At 38.1% G+C, this 27,480-nt stretch overlaps 1 protein-coding gene across 1 annotated transcript in view; it reads left to right on the top strand.

The window, feature by feature from the left end:
* RELN (reelin) overlaps positions 1-27,480 on the top strand; it is a gene marked incomplete at its 5' end in the record, with an annotated part of 289,955 nt that overhangs the window by 43,205 nt on the left and 219,270 nt on the right. The window contains one exon of the mRNA XM_084269735.1: positions 4,436-4,546. Within this exon, the coding sequence (XP_084125861.1) occupies positions 4,436-4,546 (111 nt within the window). The remainder of the gene's footprint in view (positions 1-4,435; positions 4,547-27,480) is intronic.

The raw sequence follows: 27,480 nt of genomic DNA, 5'->3' as shown, positions 1-27,480 counted from the left end.
CGCCTTCTTTCCATAACCCTCTCTCTTCCACTTTGACCAGCCATAGTCCCCTCTTCCCCATTGCTTACCAGTTCTTCTCCAAAAAGTCTCTCTTCCCCTGTATTGGTTCCAGTGTCACAACCTTCCCCATCCCAGTTCACACACTGTCTTATTTTCCTCAGGTCTGATTTGTGTCTCCTTGGTTTAAGTTATTTGGGATAATATTGGTCAAACTTTAGGAGAAACTTCATTTTTGTCACAATTTGCACCTTTTGCAGCGTTTTGAGAAGTGAGATTCTGCTGAATTGATGTTTTCTCATCAGAGGGCTTAGACTTTTGATTAAGATCCCTTTCTTTCCAAGCAGCAGACATGACTTCCAGCTTTAAAACACTGAGAAACTTCCTAGATCAAAGCATCTTTGGAAATGATATCTCCACAAAGCACTTCTGCTCCAACAAAGAAGCATAGCTGGGCTGAAATATGTTTCGTGGGACTTTCTTCAGCTAGCTCTATTAGTCAGTGAGAGCTCAGAGTGCTAAATGAGGACAGAATCTCCAGAAATATTTAGATGCTAAAAATGAAATTTTCTATATTGAGCATGTGTGATCTTGGATTATTTTTTATATATATATATATATATATATATATATATATATATATATATATACACACACACACATATATATGTATATATATAATATTTGTCCAAACTTGGAGGATAGCTCTCACATTTGAGAGTAGAAGAGCTGCTGAAAGCGAAGGACAGTGGAATTTTTCAGCCACGGCAATACAGCTTTTTCCTCTCACCTCATCTCAGAAATGGATGAAGTGTTTTGACTGAAATTCCCTCTCCCTTAAATAATTAAATCAGTCTGAGATGGACAATTACCATGAAAAAAGCAAAATGAAACAAAACCCCACCAAAAAGCTCAAGAGGGTAAAAATTTGCAAAGATCTCAGGGACTGAAAATAGAAAGATATGTTGGGCAACTTTTAATATTGATGTTGTCAATTTTGCCTCTATTATTTGCAGTGTGCTGTTTCTTGATGAGTAGATAGTTCCCAATGCAGCCCTCCTGCATTTCTTGGGAAGATGTTCTCAGTCCCTCTCACTGGGGTATTTCAAGGCAGTTGAGGGCTTCCTATCTGTCTGCACCATGGACTGCCTGCTCTCATTGTCTGTCCATGAGCTTCCTATCTGTCATCAGTGTGTGACAAGTCAAACCAGGGCTTCCCACTCACACTAGTGCAGCATCCAGAAGGGCTGGCTGTGGGGTGCTCTATGGGAGGTGGCAATGTCCAGGAAGGGCTCCTCGCTTCTTCAGTCACTCAAATTCTCCTCACAAGGAAGGTGTTGAGGGTGGAGCAGAGCCTGATTAGATTTTCTGTAGAGGAGACTCGCTGCCATGTTGCTCATTGGGTGCTGTGGGGCAGGTAGTGGTGCTGTGCCAGGGCCCCTCCTGCCTGCATGCCACAAGCAGTCCATGCAGCTGTGCTCCTCCAGATGTTTTCCAAAGTCCATGTTGGTCTTGGCTTAAACCCTTGCTCCCGAAGCACTAGATATTTGGCGTCAATTGCATATGGCATGAGCCAGTGTAAAGGGAAAAACCAAATCCTGGTGGCGGGGATCTCGGAGGAATCTTCTTATTGCTGTTGGAAGAGGAGGCTGAGAGCCCTCAATCACAAGTCCTAGTCCCAACAGAAATTTAAGGTCCTGTTGCTGCATGCTATGCATTAGCACAGCTTTCCTGCTCTTGGTCATTAACACTTTGCATGGTGTTTCTTTCATTTTACAGGAATTTGATGTATTTCACCACTGGGTAGAGAAAAAAGTCATCACTGAGAATGTCATGATTAATTTTTTCCCTCTTGAAGAGCTATGAAATTATTCTGAAATGTATGACACATGTATAACAACAGCCTAGTGCTCTGTTTTTAAAAAATGTGCTAGAGGCGTTGTGCAGTTTCCCAGAGGCTTAATGAGGGAGCCATACTGTGTTGGAAATTTTTCAACAATAAAAATTGACCTATTACATGCTCATGTAAAATGAGGGTTGACAATCACACAAATATGTTCAAAATCAAATACAGGCATTGTAAAATATCACTTCTTTCCCAGAGAGAAACTGGTCACCTGTTCACAGTAGGATTTTGCATTATATCCTATTCAGTAAAATTCCCCACAGGGAAACAAAATGGCAGCAAAGTACTGGCCTGGTGCCCTTATAGCAAAGCTTTTCACTGACTGTTTTGCCAAGTCTTCAAAAATAACGCATAGGCATATTTTTTCAACATATGTTTTGCCTCTTTGTTGGTTCAAAAGCACAAAGGGAAGAAAAGGTTCTGCTTTATTTGCCACTTCATCATCAAAAGCAGGAAGAATTCATTGTTTGCTTGTTTGATTTTTCTTTTTCTCTCCGTAACACTTCTTTTATTTTCTAAAGATCTAGTCTCTTTTGCTGTTCTTTTAACATATATCTCAGTAGTGGCCTCTTCTTAAAAGTTGAACCTGTGTCTGCATTCAGGGAAGTGGCTACTGCAAAACACTGAAATTTGGAGTCATAGGAGAAGAAAAATTGTATCCAGGAATTATTCAGTATACTAATGAATAGTCAAAGAAAAGACAATAAAGAATTTAAGAATTAATTGGATATGGTAAATATCCTTGGCTCAGAAGAAATTAAGCCACTGTCAATGTTTGCATTCTCTTTAGATACTTAATAGTAAGTTTAAGCCAAAGTGTACGCCAGGTGAAACACTGAATGAATGTTTAGATTAAAAAAAAACAACCCAAACAACTCTTTCACCGCTGAACATGTGTCTCTAACAGTCATTTTGTGGTACCTTGGTTCAGTTTGCCAGCCAGTCACTGGCTCATCACGTTTCCAGCAAGGGAGACCAATAAGGGGAGGTGAAATGTGGTGTAGGGAGAGATCAGAGTTTGTCAGCAATCCCTGTCGAGCACTGATCCCTGTGTGTTAGGAGTGGGGAAAAAAAAGCATTAAAGTATGAAAGCAGAACCAGTGTGGTAACTAAGGACTTGATGCATCTTGTGTGCACGAGACTGCAAGCCATGAGACTTCTCTTCAGTAGGGACATATTTTTGTGTTGATCAACTTGGCCAAGTTAATTTGTCCTTGGCAATACAGTTTTTTAAAAAGCCCTATTTGGTAGGCCATATATTTGCAATGCAGCTTAGCCATATTTAAGTACATGTGTGTACAGATTTGCACAAATAATGTAGAAAAGGATGATACCAAATGGATAATGGTTAGGGGACAGAGAAAAAATTTGCCTTACTGTAAATCTATCTTTTTTTTTTTTTTCAGGATTTCTGTTCTGTAACCTAGTGTTAGATTATTAAAAAAAAACAACAACAAAGCTGGACAGCTGATTATTATGAAACAATGAATTGTGTGCTCTTCTAGGATTAGAGAAGTCATTCTGGCTGTAAAGTATATTACGTCTATATAATAGGAAAAACCTAAACCTATCACTTAATTATTTAGGTCTTTCCAAGACAGAACCACTGAAGATGATGTTAAATATACAATGATACAATCTGAAAGATACCAAAGTAAAAATGTGAGAATTAGTGTTTACAAGAAGTAAATAAATATTGCAAGGGTTTTTTTTCAATTCTAACAAAGAATATATAGATTCCAGTGTTACTAGTAGATGTTATTTGGATGATTATTTTACTGGTAATATCTCAGACTCTCTAAGATCTCCATTCTTGAGTTACTGAAATACACATACTCTGTAATTATTCAGATACCCATGTAGTTTAAATGTATAATACCATAAAATGTATGATAACCATAATTTTTCACCCTACTTAAGGAAGAACAACATCATAACTCTGCATATTTAATTGCTTTTACTATATTCTAATATCTTGGCTATTATTTACATATATATATATATATTTCAATGCTACATTTTACTAACTCATTGTGAACTTGGTGTATAGGATAGTTTTGTGCTTCTGCCAGTGGCAACTTGCCAGGCAGAGGTGGCTGTTACCACCCTTTTGATGTTCATTTTAAATCCTGTTGTAATATTCAATTTGTGCCTGGTTCCTGCTGCACAAGATTACTGGTACAGGGCTTACGATTCATTTAGGAATAGAAGCTGAGTCAAACACCAATAAATAGTAGTCGTTTACCTCTAAAACAGTCAATTTGCTTTACGTAAACCCTGAGGAAGATATACAGGAGCATACTGAAACTTGGCACACACAGCTTGAACACTGAACAAGTAGTTCAGGCAAATTACATGGGAAAGCCAATTTAAAGTCACTGAACTGTCTCAAGTATTGGGGGAATTCAGATGAATTTGCTGTACTGAATGATGGGATCTCATTCCAGTGCAAATAGTCTGCTCACAGATGATTTATAGGATCTTAAGAACTGCTTATAAATAATGTAATGTATTTTATTTCTCTCATTTCAGTGACTATTTCGACAAGTACCTTTTTTGATGGCTTACTAGTAACTGGACTCTACACCTCTACCAGTGTTCAGGCTTCCCAGAGTGTTGGTGGTTCCAGCGCTTTTGGATTTGGTAAGTCCAGCGTAATTCACATTCTCTAACCCAGGCTAATGAATATTTGGCTGTACAGAGGGCATCAGTAACAACACAATTACTGAAACATGTTAATTTAGGCTGAGTAATCAGCAATACATGGAAGTTGGTGAGAGTTAATGAGATAAGGCACTGGTGGCTTTTAGGCAGGTTTTGCTTCTTCCTCCATGTTCCTCATCTTTGATCAGCCTGGTACTGGTGTTCTGAATTATATGATTTTTAAGAAAAGTGTCAGCAGCTAAACTGGTGAAAATAGCCATTTCTAAATTATGTGATGTTCAGTATAAACTAAAGCATTTAGCCCAAGGCATCTAACTGTTCTTGGGCTGAAAAACTGATTCTTTTGAGCTTATGTCAACCTACTTTTTCCATTGACTTAACAATAACGTCTTCTTTAAAACTGCAATGGTGGTTAAGGTGTTTTATATAACCAATTATTTTCCATGTACGAAAACTAGAGTTGTACTAAAAGGGATAGGAATGATTTTGTAGAATTGTTACATATTTCAGGATCTGTTGTCACATTCAGTGGTCAGCCAGGTCAGCTCTGCTATGGGTAAGCGCTTTTGAAAAATCTCTTACAAATTTGTGCAAGTAATTCATACCCATACCTTCTCCAGTTTGGTATTTGGTAGCATTTTTTATATCCTTACAAATAATTGAGAGTTTTGTTCCTTCAGTTGGAAGAACTCAGTGACCGCTAACAAGCAATCTGGGGTGAAGATACAAAAATAGGTACCAGTCATGTGGGACACCAAATGTGCTGCACTTGCAGTAGCATGTTTTAATGTTTATCTGTTAGGGTTAAACTTCAATGCTTCCTTCATAATAATCTTTCACAGTAATTGTCTCTGTTATAATGCATGTGAAATACGTGTGGCCTGAGTCAGTGACTGTCATATGGCAGACATGCATTTGCTGGTAAATGAAATAATGCAACATAAATAACACATTATTTAAAACTGTATGGAGGAACAATTTGAAGAGGGCTTTGTCTCTGTGCATAGCATCATCAATTGACCTCAAACCTTTTGCTTGGTCTTTCAAAGGAAAGAGCAAAGCTGGCTCAGGTATTTCATGCCTTACATAAAATGTACTGAAAGATCCACTTTCTGGCATTAGTTTTTGGGATTGTGAAGTTACTGGAGAGCTATATTTTTGCCATAAAGCAGGTGTTTGTATCATATCATTGGAGAGACCATGACCCTATATAAAAAGCTCACTGGACAAGGTATACAAGCCATGTTAAAGAATGGAAGTTAAGCACAATTTTAAGAACCTAAATAGTTTTGTCCATTTACAAAGTATGTCTTGCCTTTTTTCTTAAATTTGTATCTTCGTCTGTAGAACAGGGCTATTATAATGGGTATCTCACTGAGACAGATGTTAATGTGATGTGTGACAGGAAAGAAGATGTGGTCTTGTACACTTGCCAAAGGTCTTTTTCTAGCTATTGGTGTGTTTGACCATCCAGTTGCTAGTAAGATAACCAATGACAAAACTGGTCACATGGGCATTCTGTGGACCAAAAGAAGATACAGACCTACAGGCTAGGAAAATATGGAAGTCAAAATGATGCCGAAGCAGTCATGCATAGTTGGAGCTACCTCATTTTGCTTGCCAATGCAAACTCTTAAATATTATGCCCAGGGGAGGTCTGCTGCTCCATCTAGAGCATGCCTCCATCCATGTCAGAGAAAAACTGCTGCCATCTATGACCTTTCTTTCGAACTTTCAGCAGGCAAACTGTAGGGTCAGTTGTGTTGCTATAGTTAGTTATGCAAAATTAAAAAAAAAACCCTCATTTTGCTGTTTTTCTTTCTTAGTTCCTTGGCTTGCATATATATTGAAAAAAGACAATCTGAATGATTCAGAAGAGCTGAAGTGCTTATGTCTTTGCAGTCACAGTAAAAAGTAAACAGTGAAGGAAAAATGGCAATAGCTTTTATTTTATATGAACAATCAATGGTGTACTGATGGCTCTCAGGACTGAGAACTACATAAACAACTCTGTTCTCTGCTCTGCAGAGACAGACGAGAAGGCTGGCCTCTTCCAAAAGTTATTTAGCCTGTGAATGATATAATTTTTAAAACAAATTTGGGTTGGAATCATTCTGGTTGGAAAAGACCTTTCAGATCATTAAATCCAACCCTTAACCTAGCACTGCCAAATCCACCACCAAACCATGTCCCTAAGCTCCACATTTACACGTCTCTTAAATACCTCCAGGGATGGTGACTTGACCACTTCCATGGGTAGCTAGTTCCAATGATTGTTAAACCTTTTGGTGAAGAAATTTTTCCTGATATCCAATATAAACCTCCTGTGCCAAACCTTGAGGCTAGCCACTGTCGACCAACACCCCCAGGTCTTCTGCCAGGCAGCTGTCCAGCCACTCTTCCCCAAGCCTTTGGTGTTGCATGGGGTTGTTGTGACCCAGGCGAAGGACCTGTCACTAAGCCTTGTTGAACTTCATACTGTTTGCCTCAACCTATCAATTCAGCCTGTCCAGATCCCTATGTACAGCCTTCCTACCCTGAAGGAAATCAACACGGCCAACTTGGTTTCATCTGCAAACTTACTAAGGCTGCACTCAATCCCCTTATCCAGATCATTGATAAAGATATTAAAGAGAGCTGAGCCCTGTGGAATATCATTACCAACTGGATTTAACTCCATTCACCATGACTCTTTGGGCCTGGCCATCCAGCCAGTTTTTGATCCAGTGAAGGATATGCCATTCCAGGCCATGAGTAGCTGATTTCTCTAAGGGAATGCTATGGGAAATCATGTTAAAAGCTTTACTGAAGCCTAGGTAAACAACATCTACAGCTTCTTGTCAGTTTTAAAATCAGCAATAATTTAAAATCTACCACCTTCAGTAGAAAAAGAGGATAGTGTCCACAGTATTTAATGTATCCTTTAAGAAAGTGTAGATGGGAATGGCATTGTTTTGTTTTTTGAAGACACAAACCAGGTTTATTCAAGAAACCCTAGATCCATCTGTTGTGTCACCATTTCCAGTTAGCAAAGATGATGCTTCTCCTTTCTAGGAAGTGGTGGTGATGTTCAGGTCAGATTTAGCTTGCTGGATTTTTTTTTTTTTAATGTCAAGGAGTAAGCCAGGTTCAGAGCCCTCAGTTCAAAGATTTATGTGATTAATTATAGATTAGATGGGGGGGGTGTGAAGCTGGACCTTTAAAACCTGATGACAGCAATATTATGAAATTGGTTTGATCAGGGTTGCTTATGGAGCATGGAAGAATATTTTTTCTTTCTTGCAGTTTTACCATTGAAATGCTCTTGTCTGCATCACACAGGAGGTCACGCTAGATTATCATAATCTTCCAGTCTGGCCTGAAAATATGTAGTCTTCCCAACATAAACATATCTGTCTTTTGTGCCTTAGCTTACTGTATTGTGACTACACTTATCTTTTAATTACCCAGTTTAGGAAGTCACTTGATGTAGACGCAATCATTGCCAGTTATCACAGCTAGTTAGCTGTGTCGAGAAGCTTTGAAGAAAAAAGAAAAACACGTTAGTGCTAACAGATTTAATTTGAAGGGTAATGTTTTCTTTCTTTCTCAGTGTATATATCATGTAGCCAAGGGAATAGTTCCTGGTTTCTTCTGTGGGATTATACTGACACGAAACTAGCTGACATTTTTATTTGGGAAATCTTCTAACACCACTTTTAGGGAGAAATGAGTGAGCTTTTCAGGATAAAACTTAATAGTGGTCATAAATATTCATCTCGTCCCAAGCTGAACCACTGTCTGGGTTCAGAGGAAGGTAAAACTAAAGCTGCAAAGCTAAAATTGGAAATGCGATAAAACATAAAAGTATACTTGAAACCTCACTAAGCAAGCTGTGAAGATTCTTTAGCAAGGAAATAATCCTTAAATTGAGCTTTTAAGAACAGTGTTTCTTTCTTTGTTAGATCCCATAATGCAACAAATACCCGATGTTGCATCTCTCCAGTATCATTTCCACTCTCCTTTACTGATCAGTGTGGTGCATACCCCAGATTCATTTCAATGTCCTTCAGCATTGCCTGCTGAAGAGCAGTCCCACTCCTCATTTTTCCCTTTCTTAAGCCACACTGATATCCCTCACACCCCATCTCTCTGGAGATGCATTTTCGACTCTCACAGAATCTCTCCATCCACATGTGTACTTCCCTTCTGCTTTTGACTCTGAGGGTCCTTGTTGGTGTTTGACCGTTTTTCAATAGCTTGGAACATATGCTTGAGGTTTACCAGCCAGCCCACCAAGGCTACACTCCCATAGAAGGAGGGAGTACGTATGGTCATTTGAGAGTTCGCACTAGTTGACTTCTTCCAAATATATGAAAGGAAGTATGAGACAGAAGTACTAAAAAAATGTGTCAGAAAGCTAAAAATACAGTGGTGGGCTTGATGGGAATGATGGTTTGCAAATGAGATTAAGGTTACATTGGTTTGGTGGGTGGTAAGGGTACTAGTCTGTAACTTGGGATAAGTAGAAAAATACAGCTCAGCTCCTCCAAAGACATATGCACTGGAAAGCAAGGAACACAGTATCATTTCTGCAATTAAAGGAGAAGATTACAGCATAATCCCTCAGCAGTGATAAGTAGCACTGTGTGCTGAGGACCTGAATCTGTCTCATTACATGGAGCCTCCTGTCTGACAGGCTGGTTGAGCAGACAGATGTGCTGGGCTGTGCACATCAAAGCTTGCCTTTGACCTGCCAGTCACATTGCATCTCCATGTATTCCAACTCTTCCCAAAGCTTGCTGGCTCCCCAGTAAATTTTCAGATTGTGCACACATGACAAATTATTTAAAATTTAAATTTGGTGTTATTACTTTCTTACCATCTACAGTAGAAAATGTAAGCTTTTATAGTTAAGCCAAACCCCCCTAATTTTATGTAAAAATCATGATTAGATGATCATGTGTAAGAACTTCTTCAAGGAGAGGGTGACAGAGCACTGGAACAGGCCTGTACGGGGGTTGTGGAGTCTCCTTCTCTGGAGATATTCAAGACCCATCTGGATGCCTACTTGTGTGGCCTGTCCAAGGGAACCTGCTTTGGCAGGGGGGTTGGACTCGATCTCTGGAGGTCTCTTCCAACCCCTACAATTCTGTAATTATATAATTACAAGACTTTGCTTTTTAATAAATGTGGAATAAACAAGTAATTTCATTATAATATTTGTATATGCATTAACTTTTCAACCTAAATTGAAAAGGTCCTTTTGAAAGTCCATAGGCTCTATTATGGTACAAGCAGTGGGTTCCAAGCTTTGCTAAACTGTGAAGTGTTGCCACAGGCCTAATTGTCTAATAGGAAATGTTGGGGTTTTTTTCTGTGTAGGTTTATACAACTTGTAATTTACCGTTTTATAAAGGAGATGTCTCCATTCTATTGTGATGCTAAAAACTGCTGGTGAATTTCTGGGGTTTGTTTAACTGTGTGGGCTACTTCATAAGAGGCTATGAGAGTGATGTTAGCTGGAAACATTTTAGTCCTGAACAGGGAAATTGCATCTGCTAGAAAGCAAAAAATATAACATGAAAGATCATCTTGCACTCTTACCTCTTTTGCAATTCCTTTTTTGTTATCATGAAAGTGAGCATACCTACTCTAAGTAATACACTGTGTCTCTGGGATTAAAAAAAAAATTCAAATGTTACAAATATTCCTTAAAATATGGTGGTGAATAATAAATTTTCTAGAGGAAATGCTAGGAAGAGCAATCACCAGAAATAATTTATTTAGCATTACTTTTTATTATACACTCTTTTCTTTTTAAATTATTCCATTACCTTTTCACAGGATTAAGGAGCCTTCACATAATGTTCTGCTTGGTGTTTTGGTTGCATAGATGTTTGCATAACAGGACAAGCCCAAAAAAGCCTTTCAGTTCATAAATGAAGGATCAGTTTGATTTGTTTCTGTATGAGTTAGCAATTGGGGAAAAGGATAAAAGTACTTCCCTGGTCCTGTATTCCTCTTTGGTCACAGGTCACAGACAGTCTTAGGGCAGAGTGACTGTGGGGGGATGTCATTGGTGATGCTGTTGGTTTCATCCCCAGATGGAGAAAGGCAAAGGGGGTTCCTGGGTGACTGACAAGTACCCACAGTGTTTTCTCCAAAAAAAAAAGTGCTCTCATCATGCTCCCCAGCTCTGCCAGTGCATTGGAGTCTCCCAAGGCTCCTGCTGCTTCTGGATGGGGTATGTGGTTTCAAGCCTTGGTTTTGGCATCAGTTTATACTCAAACACTGATGGTTCTGGGGTAATGTTTTGCTTTCAGATTTTGACAGATAAAGGAAAATATCCCACACTAACATTACGAGATGGGAAAAGGCCAACTGTTGGATTTTTCTTGTTAGTTGAGCCTATAAAATGATCCCTCCTGCTCAGGCTTTGCCTCTCCGTGTTTGTTCACAGCTTCAAAAAGTAAGGAATAATCAGTAAATGCCAGCTCTTAGAAAAAGTTTTCAGATATGCACATGCTACTGCTCCTGAAGTGGAGTTCTGTAACTTACTGAAATTGCTGTAGATCCCTGGTTTACTTTATGACAAGCCAAATGGGCTCCAGGACCCTCCCTTCACACCGGAGATATTTGCCAGAAACCAAACAGATGGTAAACTAGGAAGAAATGACCCTCGGCATTCTCATTAGAACAGTTGGGGAAATTTTAATAGGCCCCCATTTGCCTTGTGCTGTATCTAATACCCTTTGAACTGCCACTTTTTTTCTTTTTTTTTTTTTTTTTTTTTTGTTACAAGTCAACTACTGCCATGTATATTTTAATAGGGATTATCAAATACAATTTGCCCAGAAGATGTACCAGCCCTCTGCTGCTAATTAGCAAAGTTTAAATAATCACTGAGTTCTGGAATAATTGGAAAGAAATACTGTTTTTCCTGCCAATGCATAATTACCAATTAACAGGAAGATAAAATATCTGTATAGTAGCCATATCTTGGAGAATTTGTTAACAGTCAATTAAATAGTGAGTTGGTGCCAAAGTGACATTGGTCAAGAAAGTTTACATTTGAGTTAATTTTAAGATATTCCTCCCTGCAAATGGTATGTACTGAAACCATAATGATGATAAAACTTGCAAGGTTTGTGTGTCACAGTGTTTAATTACTACTTAAATGTCTTTATGGCCAGAAGTTGGCCATTTCTACAAGAGCTTGATTATCGTATGCACCTTATGGAAAAGATTTCAACTTTTCGTTATCATGGCATAGGCAGTAATTAAACATGCTTACCCAATAAGGAATTGTGTCCCTGGGTATCTAACCTCCTGAGAAGGAAAATTCCCCACATGTAACTGGGTAAGGTAGACAGCAATGCCCTAAGATTAGAGGAGCAAGCTAATCAGAGAGGGGAACTACACAGAAAATTCTTAAACTGACCTAAGTTTGAGTTTAGTTTGGTCCATCAACCTAAACGCTTTCACCCATTTCTGCCAGCAGTCTTGTACTTGTGAGGTTTACCCTAACCCACCGTCATGGCAGCAGCAGCTCTTGGACATCAAAATCCAATTTTTCCTAATCTGCTGAGAAGCCCGGAGTTACTCTGCAATTTAACATACATAAAAGTGAATGACAGTGTCTGCTCTATAATTTATTTCAAATGCCTTTCGAGTGTTATGAAGATGATAGTAAAATAACTCAAGCTCTCAGCCTTTCAAATATACCTGTAGCCCCTGCTTTATTTGTGTGGTCAAGGTTGAAAAGGAGAATGAACCTCTGTAGAAGTATGGCACTTGTTGCTTGTATTTGTTAGCTTTGAATTGTGGGCGCAAGTGGGTGTTTATTGCCATAGGCAGCACTTAATGCATTGCAGATAAGATGAGAGGTGGTCAGTGCATTGGAGACACAGATACATTTTCCAGTGCAGCAGTGCTTGTAAAGGGGCCCCTGGAGTTTTTAAACAAGAAAATGCCCTTAGAGACAGTTTTACATAGGCAAAACCAAAGTGCTAATTGATGTGTTGGGGCCAATTTTGGTTCAATTTAGCAAGTACATTTATTCAGTAGTGCTGTTTTTTTCAGGTCTTATATACATCTGTTTTTGTCCCCTGGGTGACCAGAAAATGGTACAGGGAAAAGTTACAGCATCATTGAATTTTAATGTGATTTTTTTATTGCATTTTAATTTTTCATAAAATGCATGTAGTAAAAAACTGGTGTAAAACTTTGTGAAATGATCATATCAGGGGTTTTGCTACCTCATACCTCTAAGAGGATTCTGATGCCAATGAGGTATGGATTTCATTAAAAATATATTAAGAGATTAAAATATTCATCATGAGAGATTGGTGATTTTTATCTATTCTAAAACTCATTGAAAGCAGTAGGTAATGCTTTTTGAAGTGTAAAAATTTTAGGTCTTTTTAATAATGGAAAATAAAGTTTATATAAATATATACACAAAACCCAATATGTATACATAAGTATTTGTACCTCAATCTCTTTTTTCATCTTAATTTCAAATATCATGTTCAATTGGTGCATTTTGGGTGCTGTTAATCACATATGCCAAATTTTTACTCTTTGCAAAAAAACATATACAGTGGCACTTGTGGCCTTGTCTTCATTTTAAAAACAGTAAATAAATTTAAAAATAAATACTTCAGTAGTGACCACATAGGGAAATTTGGTGCAAGTGAACAGTTTTTAGAACTCCTGGGCACGGGACAAGGGTAAAGCCCAGCTGCTCTGTGCACCTTGTGGTAGCCTGGGCTTCCCGAGGCATCACATTGACCTGCCTCTTGCCCAGAGCCCTTTCATCCATGCATTGAGGCACAGCTCCATGCAGAGTACAGTACCTTGTTAATTCAAGGACCCTGCACTGTTTTCCTAACACTTAAATCACACCTAAACCCCAGTGCAGGTACACTTCAAGCCTCTGAGTCTTGGAGATCAAGTCAGCTTGCCTCCTCTCAAAAGTAACCCCAGAAATACATAGTTTTAGTTTCCTAGGATACTTCATAAGTTTTAGGTGACCTGGTGTGGAGATCTTGACATTTTCTACCTAAATTCTGCTGTAACCAAGAGACAAGCGAGTAGCCCCAGCGTAAGTGCTAGAACCTGATATATCAGATTCACGTGAGTCCTCTTACATGGCACTGAAATCAGTAAAAACAAGACAAACAAAACAAATAGAAGAGAAGGACACAGAAGGCAACCAGATCTGTGGAGTTCATCTGGCCATTTTATTGCATAATAGTTTAGAAATTAAAATCCTTGTAGGGTCTGAGGCCTGGAACTGCACCCTCTTCTACCCCAGGAGGCAGTGAAGGAATTAGCCGTGTTCCTCTTTGACTAATACTCTGCGATGTCCTTTATCCATGCTGAACTACTTGGTCTCATTAAAATCTTACCTCAAAATCCATCTTCTCTATCTCCCTCTTGGTTTTTTTTTCAAATTTTTTTAATGGGTAAATCACTCCTGCTTGGCATTGATTAGAGAAACATCAATGTATGACTCAATTATCTTTTATTTTCTAAACAATAATATTTGTCTTATTTGTTCACCAGTTAGAGTGTGATCTCTAAAGCAAGACTTTATTCTTCTGTGCAGACGTGCTGGCACAATAAAATCTGATCTTTAACTGTTCTTGACTGTTATTATAATACTGATAATAGTGCATAAAAGTCAAGGAAAAATGAATCGAGCCTTCATTGATTGCAGCAACAATAACAAAATGCTTTTCCCTCTAAAAGACATTGTCATTACGCCTTGAGAGCTACATTCAGCTGGATTGACAGGCTGAAGTTGCATGGTAATTTGTAGTAACAGAGAGGTATCTTTATGAAAGTAGAGGAAAAAAGGCCATCATCTAGAAATGTAGGGACATCCTAAAATTGCATTCTGTGTGCCGATGCCTCAAGAATATATTAAACAAATGTTCCCATGGCTGCATGAACTTCACGCTGCCAATGCGCCTGTCTGCGTCGCTTCTTGTCCTGTGCCTGTTTCTGTGATGCCTGATTGTCATGTGTTGTGCTGTGACAGTCAGCCGGAGCCCTCTCTCCCCAACTTCCCCGTTGTGCCAGGCCTATTATTTTCCCTGTGTTTTGTGTTTATCAGGATGCGATCGCATATTCAAGCTGAATTACTGGGCTCTTGGACTTCATCAATTAAGATGCATTGAAGCCTCTTGCAAATGCGAAAGGATATTGGGAAATGGTTATTATTGTAATTTTGAAGACAAGTTTGTAAACTAATTTCTGGCATATTATGACAAACAAATGTTGTGATCAGACTGCTTCCCCCATATCTGCCAATTTGTTATATTTCGAAGTGGAGTTGATTATATGTGGTGAAAAACCAGGCTTACAGGAAAACGGAGCCCCAGAGCCCTCTGTTAAGATCCTGATCATCACCTGTCCTACCAGTTTGCTTCACTGTTTGCCTGTCTGTGATCAGTGTTGTGACTGATAATCATTTGTGTGTTTCACAAGAAAAATCTGCTCCAGGCCTTGTAAAATAAATAATCCAGTTTTCCAGAATATATTAATGAATGTGAATTGTTGTTGGTAGAGAATGGTCAGTATGGTTACATCTTTATCAGGTGCTAAAATACATGACCTAGAGCAGAAGGCTACAGAGTCCATGCTGCTGTGTGGCACAACAGGGTCAGGGTCGTGCTCTCTTAGTGTGCAGAGGGAAGGGCAGAGACCCTCAGTGCTGCTCCTGCTCAGCTATCACCATCAGTGTTGGTAGATGGAGAGAAGAAGGGACTATGCTTTGCATGGGCTCAAGGTCATGCTCACAGTTTATGCCAGAGAAAAAAGAGGTTTTATTGATTTAAGTACAATGCTGAGATTAGAAAATTTGAGGTTAGCTTGAAAACTTGTGAAATTATTAAAAGGCACTTGTGCATAGGCAAGCATCATCTCTCAAGAGCCAGAGTCCTAAAGTGATTTCTGTCCAGTAATCTGTGCTACAAAATCACCAGAAAGAAAAAGTGCAGTCCTTCACATGAAGTCCTTACTCCTTGGAGCAGAGTTGTTCCTCAGTTCTGCTCAGCTGCATTTTATTATTGAACGAAATCCATTATTCCAGCGTGATCATGTCAATTCAGGCATGACTTGGCACATTATTTTATAAAGTTTTTGTGAGAGAAGGAAAGAGAATGATGATTTTTAATATCTTTAACAAAATACATGCTTATATTTTCTTAATTTATCTACTATTTGAGTTTATTTTTGGTGATCCACTGGACCTACTGTCATAGGAACACTGACTTTTGCTTCTGAAAAGGAAGGAAATACGCCTTTCAGTTCAAAACTGTAAGTTCAAGATATTAGAAGCCTTAAAGCAGGTTTTTTTATGTTTATCAAATGAAAAAAATATACTGTAATTCTTGACTCATTTCAGCCCTTAGGAAAAATAATGCAGTTATTAAAATCAGTGCAGTTTGTAACCAAAGCAATTGTCCTGTCATAAGCATAAGCTTTAGCTGGTGGAATTCCTGAAGGAAACAAACCTTCAGAAGAAATTCATAAGATACATGAGTACAATATTGAACCTCACTGCAGAAAAGTAAAGATGCTTTGCAGCTGTGTGAGAGTGTGGCTTGGTGGGGTTTATTCAGCTATCATCAAATTAAGTAGCTGAATGTTGAAAGACCTCGTGGTGTTTTGGGAAGACCTGACACTGGTCAAAGTGCCCTCACTGAGTACTAATTTATTTAAATCAAACTATTTAAATAATTACTTGACAACACTATTTTGGCAGCATTACAGCGATGAAACATTTTACATAGCAGGTCATTAATAAAGTCAGTATTTTGCTCCTCTAGCACTCTGAGATTTGCTATATGTCTGGTTTTGGATAAACAACTCACACAAATGTTTTGTGACACCAGTGTCATACTCCAGTCATATGGCATCACAGTCACCTTGGCATTCTCTGACATGCTGGAAAGATGATGTAATTATTAGAAGGCTGAATCAATAAATGCTGACAGCATTAGCTGTTAAGATGAAGAATATGAGCATTAATGAAGTCTAGATTAAAAAAAAAATCTTAAAAGCTGTTTTATCCTGCAAGACTTAATTTTTAGAAAGATTAGGTTTAAATTTTAATTTTTATATGGATAGGGATTTAAAAAAATTTCATCTGCTTACTCTGCACATATATACACTGAGATCATTATTTTCCCACTGTAAATGAAACTTTCCTATTTTTAGATTCCATAATAAAGGTCTTGGTACAGATTTCTTCTTGTTAACTACCTACTTAAATTTATCCCTGAACTGTAGTAAGTAATATCAGAGGCACTAGTGACCACCCAGAAGTCATAATTCACTCAAGCAGGCAGCTTTGTGATAACCTTTCCTTAAGGAAGGCAAAGATGTAATGAACTCTATAAAAAAATCTTCAGTCATAATCTGCTAAGAGTTCAACCAAAATAAACTGGGATGTGCTTTAGCTGCAGATTTTCCCTGAGACTATCAGAGGTGCATGCTGGCTTCTAATTGAAGATTGCCTAAAGATTTAAATACAGAATTCAGATTTGCTCTGAACAATTTGTCAAATTGTGTGATAATCTAAAGGCATGGAATAAATAAAAGTTTTCTCTCAACTGAAATACACTGAGCAGGATATATAAAAATCCAGAACATTTTTCTATCCTGAGAAATATTTCTGAGGAATTTAGTTGGGGTTTTTTTTCCGCATTTTTTAACCCAGGAACATTTAGAGTTTTTTTTCCGTGTTTCACTCCTAGATGGATCTTCTCAACCTATTTCTGAGCATACTTTCATTAGGTACTTCATTTTAGCTGTGTATAATGTGGGGAACTTGGCTGGCTGAGGCATTCACACACAAATGTGCCTTCAGGTGCTCCATTTTTCAAGGACAAACTCTGAAATGCAAAGTACTTCTGAAGATGTAATTTTCTGACATTAGCTGCTGTTTGTCCAGGGGAATTTTGAAAGACATCTGCCATACTCAGTTAGGGCAGGGGATTGTGGCAAGCAGCTGAGGTGATCCTCCGGGGCTTCATTCCTTTCTTCCTTCCTTACTTCCTTCTCTGTGAGAGAGACATGCACTGTGGGGACACAGGCAATCTTACCCTACAGTAGCCATCTGAACTAGCCAGATGACTTGTCTCCAAATCTACTGATTTCTTCATACTGATTTTAGTAGGAATCAAGATGAGTAGCTCAGCTCTTGATCACAACACAAAGTTATGGATCACATTTTATTCTTTGTTTGTAGGAAAAAAGTCAGGCTATAAAATATATAAAGCATATACAATGTAAACGCTGAGGCAACAATTATATACTATTACAATATGGTATGTCATGCTATTAATTATTAGACTAACTGGGGGAGGGGGTGTGTGAAAAAAGCAAAAGCTGAAGGGAGCTGTATCTGCACTGGTAGGGAGGATAGATGATGTACACAGTACGTACCATTCTTCAGGGCAAATGGAGCAGTGTGTTGGTGAGCTGATCGGCCAGTGAAGCATTAGTATTAAACTGGCCTGTTCCTGATGCTTTGTAAGTTTGTGGTTACATAGATATGCTCAAGGAAGAAGCTGTAGTCACTTTGAATAAAAGCTAAATTCAGTGAACTCCTAAGGCTGGGATAGATTGGCTCATAGAGACTTGAGGGACTTTGTAAAGTAAACCACTTTGCTACATAGGATTTTGATTTAATGGCATATGAAGTGTTTCAAATTTAATTGTTTGGGATGTTCCCTAGAAAACTAGCTTTAAAGACCTTAACTGTCATCATAAGAGTTGTATAAAGTTTATGAGAAATGTGCAATAGTCCATGGGAAAAAAAGTGTCTACTTCAAGTAGGTTATGAGAATATTGTAAGTTTAATAGAGGGGAGTCAGTGGCATAGTGTCTCTGGCTCATAGCAGAGGACTTCCACCTGGTAAATTTATGTTAAGCAATATACAAAACATAAATTTGCAACACAGACAGAAGAAATAGACTATAGTATTTGTCCTTTAAAGAAAATGCTAACAAAACTGACTCTTTCTGTCATCATGTCCTTTCTGTTTCTTCCCCAAAAATGATGTAAGGTCAGCTTACCAGCGATTAGCTTGCTTTGGGGTTTTTTTGTGTCTAGCTGTACAAGATCAACATTTGTCAGTAAAGTATAGAGATTGAAACTGTGTATTTATGAACAATGACTTGGGGAATTTTGGTATAGTTCCAACTTAGATTTATTTGAGTGTAAAGCAATCGTTGAAATACAGATTTTTACACTTAAGCAAATACAGAGTTTTATCTTCTGAGATAAACTATTTGCAAAAGAAAGTGTTGGGGCTTGTATGAATTCCTGACTTCTTCCCATCCATCCTTGTCTTTAGGAAGGTGGATACTGCCTAATTATAGTCTCAGGCAAAAATGTCACCCTAAAGATAATTTTAAAAGTCGGGCCAGGATGTACAATCAAACATCTCAGAATAAGAAAATCAATTGCAGGTCATAATGCTCAGCCTGGGGCCAGATTCATCTGACCATAACTGGACACCTGGTGCTAGTCGAGGTTCCTGCAGCCATTGCTTGCCTTCCAGAGGAGGACATAGGTCCCCTTCAGGTCTTGTATCTTCTGGACACCTCAAGCTTGTCAGGTGACATTAGACATTACTGTGCAGTTGATGCAGCCATGACATGTAGGAGTTAGTGTCCTAAAGCAGACAGGTATCCCACATCTTGGCTGATCAGACTTCCACTGGCTGCAAGGAGACGAGACCCCTTGTTCACGTGCAGGCATGTCTGCGTTGTCTCTGTCTGGAGCTGAGTCCCACCCTGGCTTTTTCCTTAAGAGACTCAGTATTGTCCAGGTTTGGTAACAAACCACTTCATAGTTCGACCTTGGGAACAGCTGAACTGCTGCTATGGTTTCCTTTAAGCACAGCTTAAAAATTACAGGAAGCAACTTTTTTTTATTACACAAGTAAATTAGTAGAAGTAAAATTCTATTTAATATCACTTTACTGGCACAGGGTAAGAAAAAGGAGGAAATGTTACTGTTAGCACAATCTGGGTTTATGCTGGCTGTGGAATTCGTGCTATTGCAAACCCTCTGAAGTGCCTTCTCAAAAGCTGGTGTAGAAGAGTCTCTCCAGGACAAGTGGCTTTTCATGCGTTGTTTTATTGACTCACATTTGATGGTTTCCCATGTGTATTTAAAGGCTGAATTCCAGTCCCTAGTAAATGGCTCAGAAAGCATTTAATTTTTAACTGAATTCATCTGCAATTTCCAACAGAGGCATCTGCTGACTGGTTATGAGAGGGTCCAGGGTCTTGAGTCCTACCTATTGTAATCTTGTGGCATGCTTTATTTTGAGCCTCCTCTGCTTATCCTAGATACTTCTTTATAAATGAATGAAATGAAATATAAATAGCTTCAAAACCAATGCCAGTTATTTAAAAAATCCCACCCATATGTCAAAACAAGTTTAAGACTCATTGAACTAGTGTTCACTTTCATTAATCACAATCTAAGACAAATAACAAAAGATCCTTCTTTGTCTTTATTTTCATTGTCTTTTTTAATTAAAAAAAATTCTCCTTGTTTTACTAGAAAAAGAAAATATAGAGAATTCCTTCTAGTTTGTTTGTCACAAAACAAAACATCTTGAAGGGAAGTAGTTGCACCAGAGAAAAACCATGAACTATGGAACTGATAAAAATGGGATACAGTTGAGTTGGTATTTTCAGGGGAAATAACTGCAGTCATGGTTTTATGAGTTCCCCAAGCCACATGAAGAAAATATCTTGTTTCACAAAAAAATTTAATAATAATTCTAAACACAGAAGAACCTGCACTTTGGCATTAATCCCTATCCATTTTATTTGCAATTTGTTTCTTGAGGTGTATTTTTGAATATAGTTCTGGTTTTCGGAATAACAAAGTGAGAAACTATCAATCTAATTATAGAAACCATGGCATTCAAGAAAGCTAAAACTGATAGCATGGTAGGAAGCTATAAGTAGTTTAAAAATTATTCTAATCAAGAGAAAATAGCTTAGAGCCTCCATAAGCAGATTTTGTGGTTTTTGTGCCTTGAGGACAAATAATAAATCTGCAGTGTTTCAGGAAGCCAATGTAATGAAATGACCTTTTTTTAAAAAACTCTAGTGGATTTGGGAGGGAAATATATGATCATTCTGCAGCTAGATTGCTATTAAAGTAAAGCACTGCCTTACCACTTCATATGCAACAAGAAAGGTACCTGCAGCAACATTTATTTAATCGAGTCAGACCACATTAAGTTGAGCTGTTAATAAATGGCAACCTGTCTTTTAGTGGCTGAAGCAGTGCTTCCTACACACAAGCAGACCAAGATAAATTGTGAATATTTATATCCAACTAATTTTATTTTGGACAGCCTGATCTAAATGCTACCTATTTGTATACGAACCTTGGTAAGAGTCTGTTTAAGCATGACATTTTCAGTGTAATTTAAGCTTTGCTCTGAAAAAAACAAATGTATGGTTACTGCAAGTTCTAAAACTGGGATTAAAGAAAGTCTGGAAACTGCACTTTTTCTGAGATATAATTTTCTTTTCTTTGATAGAAGATAAATTAGTAAGATATTAACTTCAGAGTTTGATCACTAGTTAAGCTCAGTGCTTGTTTCAGTAGTCCCTGAAATTTGGGGGTGATTGGCTCATCTTGACACCTGACCCCTCTGGTGTCAGTGAAATGTCCCCAGGAGGGGACCTTTTGGTTTGGCTCTGGTCTCTAGTGCTGCAGGAGCCATGAAAAAAGGTGCTGTAGCTTCAACATTTGCGGATAAAGACAGTTAGAGTTGTTTATCTCCTGAATTCCTGTTGCAAAATTGTTTCAATACTCCTTTTGCCTAGTGATTAAAAAGGATCTAAATTGCAGTAAATTCATTCAAGTCCAGTTTCCACCCTTTGTCCTTACACTGTGACCGTCCTTTGGCTTAAACAGCTCCATTACAACCCCGTTCTATTTAGTGGTAGCAGTCATCCTCACTCTAAGCAAGACAAGCTTTTTCTGTCTCCTTTTATGACATATTTTACATTCTTCTCATCATGTAGTAGTCCTTCGCTGCAGCTGCTGCAGCCCAAGTTAGTCTTTTTTGAACACAAGCGTTGATAATTACACACGATAATTGAAGTGATGTCTTAGCCATGCTTTACCAGTACCATACTAACACTCCACTCATTGTTGCTGGAAATAATTGAGCTGGTACATTCTAAGGCAGTGTTTGCCTTTTTTCACATCGGTAGCTTATTGTCAGAGTGTGACTGACTAATGTGCATTGAGCTTTCTCCTCCTCAGTCATTTCTAGCTTATAGCTGAGAGTATTGTTATTATCTAAAGTGCATGACCTTACACTTTCTACAAGAGGCAAAGAATCCACTCTGTATATTTTTTTCTAGTTGATAATCATACTCTGCTTAATTTCTAATTTTAACATGTCTCATCTGAACTTCCAGGAGCTGTTTCTTGGTATGTCTTTAATGCTTTGTGTGAAAGTCCTTTATTGGGTGATATTTTCTTCATGTTAAAATACTTATCTACTGAAATCAAATTGCTTCTCAGTTTCAAGAAATAAATTGGAACCTATAGAGATTGAACACTAAGGTTTTAGTGTAAGGAAGATTTTTCATGTCTATGCAGAAGGCATAAGGCACATTAGCTTTTCTCCAGACTGAAATGATTTTAATCTAAAAATGTGAACCCCAGCAACAGGTATTCTTATAGTGTCATTTCCTTGTCTCTACAGGTTTGTGAGTATTCTGCTTTGTTTTCCTCTGGTTTTAAGGTAGACTCAGTTTACCAAAGACTCGACCATATTTCATATGACTAACCTGGCCCCAGATTTGCTCCCACTTGGCCAATGTTTTATATCATTCAGAAAGTGTAGCAGATAGTGATTTTAGACCTGCTTCCAGTTGATGGAAATGATGAAAGTGGTGACTAACAGTAAGACTCATAAATATGCTTTTTAATGGTGATTTATAAGGGACTGCTAGCTTAAGTGTTTCAAGCACTTAATGTCATAAAGGTATGGTTTGATATTGCTTTGGACTATTTTTGAATATAGGGATATTCCATTTTTGAGTAAATTGCCTCAGAAAAGGCTAAAAATGGTATTCGGAACCTGAGTAAATCAGCATTGACAATTGAAATTAAAAGTGCAGAAGATTCTGGATACAAAAGTATTATTCCAGTGTAAACAGATTCTATCATTTTCTTGCTCTGCTAATTAACAATGGGGAAGAGTAGTTATTATGTGAAATTCAGGCAGTTCAACAAGAATTCACTTGATTAATACATGCAGAATAATACATGTTAGTCAAATACTGTTTTCCTCTGAGATCCCATTAAAAATTTGATCAAAGTTTAATTACAACAATAGGCCAGTTATGTTTAGATGACACTGAAAACATCAAGGCTCGTCAAATAATGGGAATGAAACAAAGGGAATTGTCATGAACTGAACTGGAAGTCTGCAGATTTCATTTTCAGCCAAATGGCTGCACATTACAGAGGAATGCTCTTTCAGTGATGGTACATTGAAATCAAAGCATATTTTTCATTGTTTGTGGGTCATTTTAGTTCCAGAAGTCTCTTGAGCACTTGACAGGTATGCTTAGGAGCTCAGATTTTGTGAGCACACCATTTTGAGGAGATCAGTGACAGAGAAACCTCTGACCACTGTACACTGGGTTTCACGAGCTGCTTCAGAATTAGCTGCTTGATATTTTCCTGAGTCCACTTCTTTTCAAGAAGGAGGGGGAAGTGGTCATCTGTCCTGCAGTTCTCTAGTGAGGACTTTCATTTGAGAGCGACTTGAGGAAACAGGTTGAAGGGATGGGTTACAAAGCAAATCTGAACAGGGATATCTGAGGTCTACTGAAAGTGTGGAAGTGGATAGAATAGGACTAAGGAAACAGTGGAGAGGTTGAGGGGAAGGAGTTTTGTTGAAGGAATGGGAGTGAGGGAGAAGTAGGCTTGAGAACACAGGACCCAAGAGAGGTGAAGCTGTTCAAATCAAAGTGTATCTGTTTCCTCCTTGTGATCCAAGAACTTAGATGCTGGTTTCAGGGGAGTTAGAACTAATGGCTTGTACAAAATGCTTTAAAGTTTGTTAAGTCAGCCTTCAATTCAGGGTGCACATTCCTGGAATGTGCTGTATATGTGGCATAACTATTTTTTAAGCTAATATAATGCAATCCGTTGGTGGTCCTTCAGGAAGGAGTGAAGAATGGGAGGTTCTTTCTTTGAGTAGTTATGGGGAAGAACCGCATGACCACATCGTAGCTCAATAAAGCTCTGTGGGACAAAATATAAGCCTCAAAGCAGAAGTGCTGCTATTCCTGCTTAAATCATTCGACCAAAGAAAGGCTTTCCTTCAGGAAATCTCATCTGGACAGAAGTCTCAGAAACTCTAAAATAAAGTTTTCTATGATATCCTGGAATTTAGATGTATTTTATGCACAAAAATTTGAACTGCTGTAGCAACAGGAGCTCTAGGAAGGAAACTGTGATCAAACATACATTCTCTAAAAGAGATCAAATTCTAACAGGATAAAGATATCCTATACTGTACTAGCTTATTCATTTTCCCTGTAAGAAGACCTATACTGATATGAAGCTCACTTATATCTACAACTATATTTGTAGAGATTTAGTTATTTAACTGCTCCTTTCCTGCCCAGATACTCTGAGGCATTTCAGGCTCAGCTTTGAACATAGCCATGCATTCATCTTTATGAATTATACATCACACTAAAATGATCCACTTCAGCAGCAAAGATTTGTTTGTTTCATAGGGTATTTGTCTTGAAGATTATTTTCAACTTTCCTACCCTAATATAGCATCTTTTCCTACCTTCATGATTTCAAAGCACCCCAGAGCAAGCACCAGAAATAACCTGCCTAACCCATCACTACTCAGAGGTTTATCATGACCTCTCTTTAGCCTTTTTTTTCACTGTCCTTAATATTCTTCTTCAAACAATCTTTCAGTAACTCTTAGTTTTTTCCTACCTCAAAAGTAAATGAAATTTACTGAAGAAGCTCTCCTTGATGGTATGATTCTCCTAAAACCATCCACCCACATTATATGTCTCTGGAATAGAATTAGTTACCAAAATATTTTAAATCTCTGAATGCCACATCTGAAGTAAATACTGGGAATTTCTTTTGGTTCATAGGTTGTGGTCCCTTACAAAAGTCTTTTTTTGATAGTCAATGCAAAAACATGTACCTGCTGGCAAGAGAAATATTTCTTTCCTTCATTTTCTTGGAAATGGTTGTGTTGTAGGGCTACCTAAGAAGAATCACAGTTGTTGCCTGTATTTTTTTTTGTGCTCCATAATCCTTATTATCAAGTAATGCTTGAAATTTTTGTGCAACTGAGTGGAACATAAGTTATAGGTAGCATTCTATGGAGCCCATTGCAGGCGCCTGTCTCTCCATGTTGTTTATAATAGGAGCCTAATCATTTACTGTGTGAGGAATGGCTCATTAAGCATCTAAAGGGTAGGTTCAAGAGGTCTGGTGGGAGTTATCAGGAGCTGACTGCTCAAGTGTTTACTCAATTTTTTTAAGAAGCTTTACAACTTTTTATATTCTTATCAGTAGCTGACTTACTTAAGCAGCTGAAAGCTAATTTGGAGATGCTCCCCAGGAGCGTAATTGTTCACAGGATAGCCCAACTTCATGGTAAAATAGTTAGTTCAAGTGGTAGAAATTGCTGATATGGGTTAGACAGATCTAGGCTTAGGTCACACAGTGTGAGGGGCTGTGTATTTGCATGTGAGTAAATGCTTTTTTCCTTTATTTACTATTTAAAATCTTTTAAAATGTATCATTTAAGAAGGAACTAGGAAAAAAAGACCCTCCAAAGTTGGAAGATAATATTACATCATTTTGGTTTTTCCATTATTATTATTGCCCTATGACTATTTATTCTGAATTTAGATATAATCCAAAGTGCTATGTATACTTAATACTACATTGCATAGAGCTGTAATAATAACTTGTCTGTATTTTTAAAAAAATAAACTCCTTTATACACCTGCAGAGTATTGGCAGCCTTTGAACTTTTTACATATTAGCAGAACAATCTGCCTCTCCAGTTGTGCACTACTGGCATTTAAAAATATTTACATGAAAAATAGATCAAAAACTAATTATGGAAATTATTTCAAGGTGAAATACGGTGATTCACTGAGATAAACTGCAAAATGATGACCAGGCAGTGTTATAAGCATGGAGTATATCAAATCATTACAGTGACAATTAACGAACACAAATGTTGACATAGGGGCTTTCCCTGCTCCTCCAAGTCTTTGCTTGCTTGTAGACACAGAGCACCTTCCCCAGGAGGCTACCATAGCACTGTCTTCAGCCTTGCTCTGGATTGGCTTTGTCGTCATTTGGGTTCAATCATATGAAAGTAGGTTTCAATCTATGCAAGAAACAGTTTATTCAATATCCTCAATGATGATTTGGCCAAAATTTCGGCTCTCCCATTTTTCCCAAACTGGCTGGCATGTGTGACCCATATTTGTAGACCAGTTGGAAACTCCCTAATCTACTCAGATTTGGAAATCATATTATTTACCAAAAATACCCTCTCCCTAATATGCTAGTTTCACTATGAATGGGAAACAAGATCCAGAAGCACTAACTCCATTCATAAATTCATAGATGCCTTCCAAGAAAAGCATGACTATAGAAAACGTGGTCATGTGGAAAAGGACTGGTATTTGTTATAGTGTGAGACAACTACAAAGTATCTGGAAATACCAGCAAAAAAATCCCATTTAGGATACATGGCAGGGGTGAAATTAATGTAAATTAGGAAACCCGATCATTTTCTGAAATGCTAATCTTTCTTAATCAAGAAGAAAATGTAGTTGAGATCTAGAAATGGAAGTCAAAGTGCTCCCTTCCTGAGCCCCACACTTTTCTATTGATTTCTTTGTGTTGCAAAACAGTAATGAAGGGGGAAACTTCACTGGAGGATGGTGGCTCTTAGAGATATTTTTCTTGTTAAGGGCAAATTAGCAGGTCAAAAAGCAGAGATATGTTTTGATATTCGTATTTTTACCCTTCTGTTTATATGCTAATGGGACTGCTGCTCCTGGGTGTTACTTTGACTTATTGTATTTATTAAACCCTTTTAAAAGCTGCAATAAAATCTTTGAATGTTTATCCTACTACAGTCAGAGTGGGGGTGGCTTGCTGAGAGGCGTTCAGCTAAGTGTTCATTCGTGGAACTGAGTCAAGGAGGTTTTAAGTTAGAATTCAAGCATCTAGTTTGGAGATCCCTGGCAGGAGCACCAGGGATGATCAGCTCCCACTCACCCCTCACATGTCACAGCCTGCAGCCCAAATGGTTTTTTCTACTTCTGTCTTAGATCCTGTAAAGCATCTCAGATCATTTACAGATGATCATTTGCTTGGTTTTGTCCTCATATTGACATAGATTTGGATAAAGCTCTCTTTCAAACAAAACCATGGGTTCATTTGGAGGTCATGTAGTGGAAGCTCCCTGCACCCTATTTCTGTAGCACACTTAATTTTTGCCCACATTGTGGCATTAGCCGTTGTCACATGAACAGTGACTTGGCTTCAGGAGTGAATATTGTTTTCTATTTTAATTTTTGTTAAAGTGCAAAGGAAGCAAACCACAAAAAGGGCAGCAGCTTGCCTGAGTGTGTGCAGCTTGGACTGGAGCAGTGTGAGCTGGTGTGGGGGGACACAGCCAGTCTTGCCACTGCACTGGCCCAGTGGCAGCTTCAGTATAGCACTCCCAGGACAATATTTTAAGATCCTATATTGAATATGAAACGACTGCAGAAGATTGGCCTTTTAAGATTTAGTTATAAATTGCTCTTTCGAGGACAAAGACTTAAATAACAGC

Source organism: Gallinula chloropus (assembly GCF_964237585.1).
Source record: "Gallinula chloropus genome assembly, chromosome: 1".
Taxonomy (NCBI): domain Eukaryota; kingdom Metazoa; phylum Chordata; class Aves; order Gruiformes; family Rallidae; genus Gallinula; species Gallinula chloropus.
Note: the sequence above shows the minus strand (reverse complement) of the source record. Positions and strands in the feature narration are given on the sequence as shown.